We start from the raw sequence: 10,861 nt of genomic DNA, 5'->3' as shown, positions 1-10,861 counted from the left end.
GAATGACTGGGTGGGTTGGCAACCTCTGATTTACAGTCGTAATTGCCTGTGACATCCCGGTGTCTGTTTGCCACACAGCATGTTTTACTCAAATAATAGAGAAATCAGAAGTAAACAACACTTTAGCTTTAAAACACACAAAGCTTTAAAAACGAGGGCAGAAATCACATTTTTATGGAAAATGTAAAGAAGTCGTCTGCGCTGCTCAAGTTTTTATTTTAATGACCTTTACTGGGGGGGGGGGGGGGTCCTTTTGAGCTGATCTGCAGAGCCTACATCGACCCCCAATTCTTGAGATACAACTAATTTTGTCCATCGGGCAAGAACACTTGCCCAGTGGATACAATACGGCTGAGGAGTCCGGCTTTCCCCGGGAGCTTACAGAACATTGTAACGTCACTGGGAGATGATGTGTGGCTTTGTATCCGTGACCCTACGTCCAGATTTGTCATTTTTTGTGTGTCACACACTGACACAATAACTCAAATATCTCAGGTACTGTGGTATCCCCCAGAGGTCGGGGGACCAGGGCACAGCTCGGGGCACCCTCTGATTCAAATACAATAAAAAAAACAGGGACTGCACTAGGGAGCATTTTTGCCCCATTCCTAATAGTTCATTAATCACTATATGGAGGTTCTTATTTATCCAAAAGTTCCCCTACAAAAATAATAATAGCCTGTATAACGAAGATATCACTTGCACATATCCCATATCCCATTATATATCGTGTGTACTAAAAACATTATTTTCAGAACCATCTTTGCACATTTGTTACTACTAATGTTTGAAAGTGAGTCTTGCCAAGAGGTAATTATTAACTACTGTATATCCGACCTGGCATAAGAAAAGAAGGGTAAATACAAGTGATGTCAAAGGGCGAGGGCATGATTACCTTCCCTGTCTTTCCTTGGGAAACCATGTTGCACAATGCAATTCGGTACTACTATAAATAACCAATTGGCACTTTCTAAACATTCAGCATTGGAAACCGCTGCCTCATCATGGTAAGATTGTGGTCTTTTTTTTAAACATTTGCCATTTAATAATAATAATGTTTTGTTCTTGACAGTGTATATGTTCAGTATACATAGAATGTTTGCGGGCACAAGTCCCTGCCCCGTGGAGCTTACAATCTATGTTTAGGTGCCAGAGGAACAGGGAGATAAAGTGACTTGCCCAAAGTCACAAGGAATTGACAAGAGAATTTAAACCAGGTTTTCCTGCTTCAAACTCAGTGTCACCGTTTGCTGATCCCTTAAATCTGCCTTCCTTGCCTTTAATGCAAATATTCTGTTCCATGTCATTCTGTTCACATAATCACAGACATAACATGTTTCTTACACCGTGCATTGTGCTCTGATATTATTAAGTTAAAAAATGCACAGGCTGTAGTTTGTGCTTTCTACAGGCAGCAGTTCTCCCCAAATTGATTTACCTTTTAAAAGAAAAAAGAAGCTTACCAGAATGGGGGTTTGGGGTCCCCCAGAGCTCATCCACGGCCCCTGACATCTGGGAATCCCCCAGTCCCTGAACAGCAAAACAATCCTTTTTTTCCTAACAAAAAAGTACAAATACTGCATACAGAATGCTGCCAGTTTGTTGGTTTAGTATCATCTCCTGTATTTCTGCTGAATATAGAAGGGAAACATTACAGCCTCTTTTTTTTTAAATCAAAATCTGCAAAAATGAACCAAAACCTAATGAAAACATGACATTGGTTTCTATCGGATTTCATACATAATGCATTATTTTTCCCCATTTAAGCAGGCAGGCTTCCCTTTTTGCATTATTGTGCGACACTAACAATTTACATAGCACTATTTTACATGTGCACTTTCTGGTTATTGATGTGTAATGCCCTATATACAGTATATGTGTGTTTGTATATATATATATATATATATATATATATATATATATATATATATATATATATATATATATATATATATAACAATGAAAAGAAAAAAGCGTGGTTATTATATTACTAATTTAAGTACTCATTATTTGCTTAGTCTGTTGCAGGCAGTTTGTCTTGTTATAATATATATATATATATATATATATATATATATATATATATATATATATATATATATATGTGTGTGTGTGTGTGTGTTTTTATTTATTTATTTTTGACAAAGAGAGAGGTTCAGTATGTATCCAGGAGGTTAAACTCAAATCATACTGAATTAGCTTCTATTGTAACTGTAACATACCTGATAAAGGTATCTGGAAGCTTGCACCCTTTTTAAATATAACAATTACATGGTAGCAAACCGCTCACCATAAGACAATAATAAAATGACTAGGTGCACTAGGGAAAACGAACATATACACAAACTTGGTAGTTATTATTCCTATGTAGGTATATTCTATGTCGCCCTCAGGCATACCGACTAGATACATTGCTGGTCCGTCTCTTCCTTTGGGATTTTAGTTTTCCTGCACTGTATATTTATTCACGTTTTCGGTGATCATGTTTATTAATAAAACTTTATTCTTTTTATTTATATGACACATGGAGTGCTTTTGTTTAGCTCATTTATCACTCTCTATACATTAACAAAGTGTAATATACACTCAGCCATTACGGGGATATTAGCATCCTATTAGTTGTATCCTCACTTGTTGCTGACTATTGCGCGCATTTCATTACGGACTCTTTGACCCTCTGGTCAGTATTCAAGTGTTTGTATATGCCCCTTTTTAAACATCAGTTATCCATTAAATGTATCACTATTACCCTATTTTTGTTCTTACAAAACATTCCTTTCTATTTACCTTTGAATCTACTAAGCTGTTTTAAAAATAAAACATATCACAATCATTATTAATAACTCTTTTATTATACTTGAATTTCAGAAGTGCATCTTGGCCGTCTTAATTGCCTGTGGCATCTTTGTGTCTCTTTGCCACGCAGCATGTTTTAATCAGATAATAGAGAAAACTATAGTGAATGGCAAACTGATTTCAAAAGGTAAGAAACCACATCTTAGGGATTCTTAATCAATGGAAATGTTTGTGTCCAAAACAATACATGGTCATACATGTACTGTATGTAGCATTTTATTTTTACACTGCATTCAGAAAAAACAGGGCCCCTTTTATTTGTTGGCATATCTTACAGAAAAATCACTACATTTTCATGAAAATATAATCAGTTATAGGTCTGTTACAGTAGATTATTACATTTAAGAATTATTTAATAATCTAATAAATATTCTTTGGAATTAGTGACATTGGTGACAGTGCATGGTTACCAGGGCCGGCTTGATGGTGCAGTCAAGCCCCGCATTCAGGCTGTCGTCAGGGGGGAAGTGGGGGGGAGCTGGGACACGTGTCCCGGGCACGGTGGCTGTGGGGTACCCTGTCGGCGCCGGAAGTTGGCCCCGGCCAGAACTTAGTTGAGTGACTAACTGATTTGTCATGACATAGATACAGCTGTCACTTCCACCACCAGGGGCTATGGGGGGAGAACCGGGACAAGTGTCCCAGGCCAGGGGGCTGCAGGGGGCTCGGCTGGCGCTGTAAGTTGGACACGACCTCTGGCTGGGCCCGGCTGCTGATCCTCTTGCCTGGCTCTCCCCAGCTGCGGGCCTACCTCACTGACACTAACACTGCCCCACACCGAGCTTCTGAGGTCGGGTCACGCCGAGCCTCTCTGATGTCGGCTCACACCGGAAGCAAGCTGGGCTCAGCTTCTGGCCCGCGTCAGAAGCTCAGCGTGGCACAGTGTTAGTGTCAGTGAGGGAGACCTGCAGCTGGGGAGAGCCAGGGCCCGGCGTCTACGAACGGAACAGTAGCCAGGCCCGAGCAAAAGCCTGAGGCCATCCTTAAGGTAGGTACTGTAAGTTTATATATATTGTGGGGGGGACATGATGGTTTTTTTTAACTGTATTTGGGGTGGTTTGTATGTATTTTTTTAAATGTATTTGGAGGGTAATGGGGATGTATTTATTTGGGGAGAGGGCGGGGGGTTGTATGTATTTGGGGGGTTGGGGTTTGTATTATTTGGGGGGGGTTTGTATGTATTATTAATTACAGTATTTGAATTCCTTAGAAAAAGAAAAAAACTTTATTTTTACATATTTATTCATTTTATTCATTTATTCTTTTTGCTTTTAATAATTCTGAGTATATAACAGTCACCTATAGTGCCTTCTAACCTTGGGGATCCTTCTTTTTTAAATGTATGTATTCTTTTTTCTTTAATAAAACTGATTATATGTAAGTCACCTATGGGGGGCCCCAGCCTTGGGCCTATTGCCTTGTATGCCTAATGGGTAATCTGGCACAGTCTATATCCAGGAACAGTGCAGCCATGCTGAGTTCACTGGGATGTTTTAAACTTTGCCTTCCTCCCAGAGGACGTCACTCCCAGGGTGAGGTGGTCGGTAACCTCAGATATTGATTGTTTTACTTTTAATGTCCTTAATTTACCTCCCTGATTTAGTGTACTGTGTATTCAAGTTACAGGGCACTTGTTAATTATCAGTTTCTTTTATTCTATCTTTATGTGTTTTCTCTTGTTCCTATTTGCTGGTGCAAAAACCAACAGGATTCCAATACCCAGGACCACAGACAGATTTCCCGGGGCTCATGACTAGAGTTATGACCAGGACAACCCTCACCCCCATGTGGCGGTCTTGCGAGCCCCCCAATTTCACACCTCGCCAGCCCTCTCTATGCCCCCCCCCCCCTCTTCCCAAGTATTTCTCTCCTCTCCAAAGATACGCCCTTTCCTTGACTGCTAAAACTCTGACTCAGGCCCTCATTCTCTCCCGTCTCGATTACTGTAACCTCCTGCTGTCCGGCCTTCCTGCCTCTCACCTGTCTCCCCTACAATCTATCCTAAACGCTGCTGCCAGAATCACTCTACTCTTTCCTAGATCTGTCTCAGCATCTCCCCTCATGAAATCCCTCTCCTGGCTTCCGATCAAATCCCGTATCTCACACTCAATTCTCCTCCTCACTTTTAAAGCTTTACACTCTTCTGCCCCTCCTTACATCTCATCCCTAATTTCTCGCTGTGCACCATCCCGACTCTTGCGTTCTTCTCAAGGATGTCTTATTTCTACCCCCTTTGTAGCTAAAGCCCTCTCCCGCCTTAAACCTTTCTCACTTTCTGCCCCGCACCTCTGGAATGCCCTTCCCCTCAATACCCGACTAGCACCTCTCTATCCACCTTTAAGACCCACCTTAAGACACATTTGCTTAAAGAAGCATATGAATAGCACTGATTATCCTGGACACATGATACATAAAGCTAGGCCCCCTGCCGACGCACTTACCAGAACTCCCTCCCACCGTCTCTATATGTTCCCCTACCTACCAATTAGATTGTAAGCTCCTCGGAGCAGGGACTCCTCTTCCTTAATGTTACTTTTATGTCTGAAGCACTTATTCCCATGACCTGTTATATATATTATTTGTTATTTATATGATTACAACATGTATTACTACTGTGAAGCGCTATGTACATTTATGGCGCTATATAAATGAAGACATACAATCTCACTCCCTCTCTTCCTCACTCACACCCTCCATCAATTACCCAACTCTCACTCAATCCTTCCCTTCCCCGCTTTATATGTATTTCTCTCCCCTCCGTCTCACTCTTACTCCCCCTCTCTCCTCTCACTCTTCCCCCTCCGTAAATGACCCCACTCTCACTCAATCCCCCCTCCTCACACTCATTCCCTCCCCTTACACACTGTAAGGAATCGGGGAACACATCCTTTGCTACGTGTTCCCTCCTTACCTGTCACAGCACAGTCTTCCGCTCTGGCACCATTGTGTGCGTGCACCCCTGCTCTGCTTACAGAGCATGCGCACAGCTCTTCTAGTGTGCATGGAACTTAGCTCTGCCCCCTCGGATGCGTCGCGACTCTTTCGCGCGTGGCGCGCACAGGTGATGCCGTGCACCGCTTCCCAGCTGCGTGGCAAGTTATCATCAAGCCCACTTGTCTCCTGCAGCCAATCTTTGCCTCCGCAGAGGCCGCGCCTCCGTTCCGCCTCCCTTGCTACTGGTTCCTGTGTGCTATAAATAACCTGCACTTCCCTTTCTGCTTTGCTGAGCATAACTGGTTGTAGCATTGAGCTCCTGCATTTGTTGTGCCTCGCTCCCTTGTCTTGTGTTTATTTCTGCAGCTTGATTCTACGTGTACCGACCCGGCTTTACTTCTGAACCATTCTGGATATCGACCTCAGCTTACCCTCAACTCTGCGTACCTCTCCGACCCTGACCACGGCTAGACGGACTTCTACGATTCTGACCTCTCCAATCCCAGACCACGGATTAATGGACTTTGACTATTCTGACCTCTCCATCCCAAGACCTTGGCAAGTATCATTACCCACTCTCTCCAACCCAGACCCGGCTACATTGACAATCCGCCTGCCAGACACGCTTCCGCTGCTGTGGGTGTGTGGTTCTATACTTCCCCACCTCAGTACCGGGGTCCTTTCTTGCTCGTGGGCAGCGCAAGCATTACACACACAATTCCCCACACAAAATACATACCAACACCACCCCCATATGCGTGCGAGATTTGCGTGCACCCCGTCCTTGCTAAGGGACGGCTTTAAGGGGCTGGAGCGGGCGCTCACGCTAGAGGCGCGATGGCCGCCGGAGGGACAGGCGGGACCTGGGAGAGCACAAAGCGCCGGAGTAGGTGAGCGTGGAGCGCACAGAGGGTGGCGTGGCTTCTCGAACTTTACAGTACCGCCCTCTTCAGAAGTGACCTCCGGGCGATTCCAAGCCGGCTTGTGGGGATGCTTCTGATGAAAAGCCTGAATGAGTCTATGGGCGTGAAGCTGATGGTGGTGAACCCAAGATCGTTCCTCGGGTCCATAGCCCTTTCAGTGGATTAAGTAGTGCATCACCCCTCTAGAGATCCTAGAATCAACAATGGTTTGGACTTCGTACTCCTGTTGCCCATCAATGAGTAGTGAAGGATGTGGTGAGGTGGTATCAGGAATCGAGGGATCTGGAAGCTGGTTTCAGCAGTGAAACATGAAAGACCGAGGGAATCTTCATTGAGGGTGGAAGCCGAAGCGGTAGGCCACCGGGTTGATCCTTTGTATCACGGGAAACGGGCCGAGGAACCTGGGTGCCAGCTTGGGTGTAGCCACCTTGAGGTGGATGTTTTTTGAAGACAACCTCTCCCAGACTGCAATCTTGCATCTTTTGACGGAGTTGGTCTGCTTGGACCTTTTGCCTACTGGTTGTGATTCTCAGCTTCCCCTGGATTCTCTTCCATAAATCGTGAAGGAGGCATATTTGATTATCCACGGCTCGTACCTCTGAGGAAGAAGAGGCCAATGGAAGTCAGGAAGGGTGGAATCCATAATTAACAAAGAACGGTGATTCTTGGGTGGACTCCTTCCGTAGAGAGCTGTGAGCAAATTCAGTCCACGGTAGAAGGTCCACTCAGTTGTCCTGTGAGTCAAAAATAAAACAACGTAGATATTGCTCCAGCGTTTGATTTGTTCTCTCCATCTGACCGTTTGTTTGTGGATGGTATCCTGAAGAGAAGTGTAACGAGATGTCCAGCCTTTGAGAAAAAACACGCCAGAACCTGGAGATAAATTGTGACCCCCCGGTCGGAGACTATGGTCTGAGGGACTCCATGAAGATGGAAGATTTCCTGGACAAAGATATCTGCGCGCTTGGGAGAGCTAGGAAGTCCTCTCAAAGAAATACATGTGACTGTTTAGAGAATTGATCGACGATGACGAGAATCATGTTGATCCCCTTGGAAGGGGGTAGGTCTACTATGAAATCCATAGACAGATGGTTCCAAGGGTAGTCCGGGATCAGAAGTGGTTGTAGGAGTCCCAGAGGTCTGCTCCGCGGTATCTTGATATCACGGCTTCCTATTTCCATGAGGTTGACCACAGCGGCCATATTGTTTGCCTGGATAAGTATTTTTGTTTGAAAAGTTCTCTCTCTCCAGCCAGGGGGGTTCTAGAAGCTCAAAGCTTCAGAGGAGAGATCCCCAGGTCAAATACAGTTAAAAAGTTAAAAAGCTAATTTGTTGACACAGTACTACTACTTTTCAAACCTGTCTATACGGCTGCTGCACAGTATATAGAAATTACCCCTGGATGTTTTTTCTTTTAGGCTGTGAATACAATGGAGAGTTTGCTGACGTTGGTACCAGATGGAGAACCAAGGACTGCTTAAACTGTGACTGCGGATCTGAAAGTATGAGGTGCTGCAATGCGTAAGTTGTAATTTGATCATTATTTGTCCTACTAAATAATCACAGACGCAATTGTGCTTCAGAGTAAAACTACTACTTAATCCCTCATTGGCCAACAAGGCATTGCAGCAAAGATCTGAGGAGCACTGTGGTTCTGTCACTTGACAGTCTACCTGTACCTCTCTACTATCTCTGTTTTATCTCATTTTCTATTTGTCTGTCCTCATGACAGCTCTCCCTTGTCTGCTTTCCACCCTATCTGCCTTCTAATGCCATGAAGGAATGCCCAATGCAATATCCAATTTATATAAAAAGGGCTTTATTGAACATGTCCAATGTAACATTTGACATACACAGTCCTGGGTCTGGTAAGCCATTAGCACAGTCTTTAAAGGGTGTTAGAGTGGCTGGACTAGGGAAGCCCTGGACTGCTAAGGGGAGGCAGGGGGCATATCCCCTTTCTCAAGTTCCCAGCATGTCCGCCCCAATAGGCAAGGCTGTCACCTGGGCCGGACTACAAGATGTGCGGGAACTGACCAAAGACCATTTTTGCTCTAGTTTTACCCTTTATTGTTCCTGGCTTTGCCCAAGGAAACCTACATCTTGGACATACCACCAACTCTGACTAGCTTCTATCAAGGATAGGCTCTGTACTAGATATGAGAGTTAATACCGTAATGGCCACAAGTTTATAGGGACATTTCAAAACTTCACAACCCTATTCTGCATGTAGATATTTAGCATGGCTGACTGTTTTTCTTCCATCCATGAAAAACTCTCCCTTTTTCATATTTCCCAACAGTCCCATCTTTTTGCAGAACTCCCCCAGTTTCCTCCTCTCAAACTGTACAATAACAAAAAGCAAAACAATAACCAAGCCCCAAAACTGTGGCATCACAGCAGTGAATAAATTAATGAGGCAGATACAACAGGTGCCCAAGCGCCACCCCCATGTTGATATCAAAGGTGCTAGGCAGTCAATCAGCTGACAGTACTGACAGAGCGAGGGGAGAGAGCCAATACAAAGTCCACAAGGTTGTGTGCAGTAGAGGCATCTGTAGAGGTGCCATCAAGCTGGAGAATGTTCAGAATGGAGCCCTGCCATGCAGTCCCCAAAACATCAACAAAGTATAGTAATTAGCTGCAGCGCTGTAGCCCAGAGTGGAAACACAGAGTGTTATAATATCGATCACAAAACTGTGCCACAGCATAATAATTGGTCAAAATGACAACAGTTCAATACACAGTGTAATACAATGCATAACACAAATATGGAATCATGCAAGCCCCATAAATGGGAACATTATGCCAGAAGCAGTTAGATACAGTTTACTAAAATGTCAGATGCCGAAACCACTAATTTGGTGTAAAAGACAGACAGTCTAAAGGAAGTCACTGTCCACTGGCCGACATCAAGTATAGCAGCAGAGAGATGAAGTCGAAACCATGGCATAAAAGAGGGTTACAGTTGACATCCCTTTATAATAAACAGATAGTCCTTGATAGGCCACTGTCCATTGACAGTGTGTGCCAGAACCTATGGGTCAAATGCCGTCATGATAATTAAAGCTGATTCTGTGACTAGATGCTTTGGTAACACCTGAATGATACTGTGTCATTCAGGTGTCACCAAAGCATCATATATATATATCATCAACCCCAAGGATCTTCCAGGTACTGCGGCTGCAAGCCTCCCTACTCCACATTGCTCCAGTAAATTGTGGTCGTCGTCTTGGTCTTTTAATTTCCCTTTAGTTTACACACATATATTTAAATAAAAAACAATTTTTTTTATACATAGATAGATAGATAGATACAGTAGATAGATATACATACAGTTATACACTTTTATATGTAATATCTTTCCGTATAAAATTAACTAGCGTATATCTGTCTATCATGCTCTCTATCTTTGTCTTATATATACATTTGTCTTTGTCTTATATTTATTGAATAATAAATAGAATGCTGGATTTAAATGAAGAAGATAGATTTTATCTAGCACACAGTATAATGTTTTGTTTTTGTAACAGCCACGGGACGCCCAGAGATTTCGACAAGAAGACGTGTAAAGTTGTTTACGATAAGGAGGCATGTACTGTCACTGTGGTGAAGAAGAAGAATCCTTCAATTCAATGTGCACATTCCTCTGTGGGTTAAAGGGTAATGGTTTGTGGTTCACCTTCATCTATCATTGAAGAGAAGAACAAAAGATACATTCCATGGATTGAAATCAGTTTATTAAGACCATTGTCAATTAATGTCATGAAATACACGCGGCTTCAAAGAACCCATCAGATACAATACCTTTAATTTACAAGTTATTAAAAATAAAATTAACTCTAAAATGTTTTCAATATTCATCTTTACAAGTAAGCGTTTTTGTAGACTTATAATAGCTTTGTGACAAACAAAGAAGTCATGAGCACATTGTAATGTTTTAACAATCCACCATGTTTCTTTTTACCCCATTGTCCATGTTATACTGTATAGTGGCTGAATTGCAGATAAGCATTCTGGGTAATGTCAAACAAATTAGCATACCAAATATGTTACTATTTGGTTCCTATCCGTTTAAAAAAAGCAATCCATGTTTTAAGAAAATGTATTTTATTCCTTAATTAATCCAAACGAGCTAATGTATGGGA

General features: G+C 42.9%; 1 protein-coding gene across 1 annotated transcript; it reads left to right on the top strand.

Moving 5' to 3' along the window:
* The first annotated feature begins 860 nt into the window (after positions 1 to 860).
* Positions 861 to 10,565, top strand: LOC142501229 (beta-microseminoprotein-like). Its single transcript, XM_075610818.1, has 4 exons — positions 861 to 1,007; positions 2,869 to 2,983; positions 8,132 to 8,234; positions 10,247 to 10,565. The coding sequence occupies exons 1-4, from the start codon at positions 1,005 to 1,007 to the stop codon at positions 10,371 to 10,373; spliced, it is 348 nt and encodes a 115-aa protein (XP_075466933.1). The 5' UTR covers positions 861 to 1,004; the 3' UTR covers positions 10,374 to 10,565.
* The last annotated feature ends 296 nt before the right edge of the window (positions 10,566 to 10,861 follow it).

This window comes from Ascaphus truei, chromosome 8 (assembly GCF_040206685.1).
Source record: "Ascaphus truei isolate aAscTru1 chromosome 8, aAscTru1.hap1, whole genome shotgun sequence".
In the NCBI taxonomy this organism is placed as follows: domain Eukaryota; kingdom Metazoa; phylum Chordata; class Amphibia; order Anura; family Ascaphidae; genus Ascaphus; species Ascaphus truei.
Note: the sequence above shows the minus strand (reverse complement) of the source record. Positions and strands in the feature narration are given on the sequence as shown.

What these genes read in the sequence shown, in the direction of transcription:
- LOC142501229 (XM_075610818.1), top strand. An exon ending in TGGCAAACTGATTTCAAAAG is followed by an intron (nt 2,984 to 8,131) that starts GTAAGAAACCAC and finishes TTTTTCTTTTAG; the next exon opens with GCTGTGAATACAATGGAGAG. An exon ending in AGTATGAGGTGCTGCAATGC is followed by an intron (nt 8,235 to 10,246) that starts GTAAGTTGTAAT and finishes TTTTTGTAACAG; the next exon opens with CCACGGGACGCCCAGAGATT.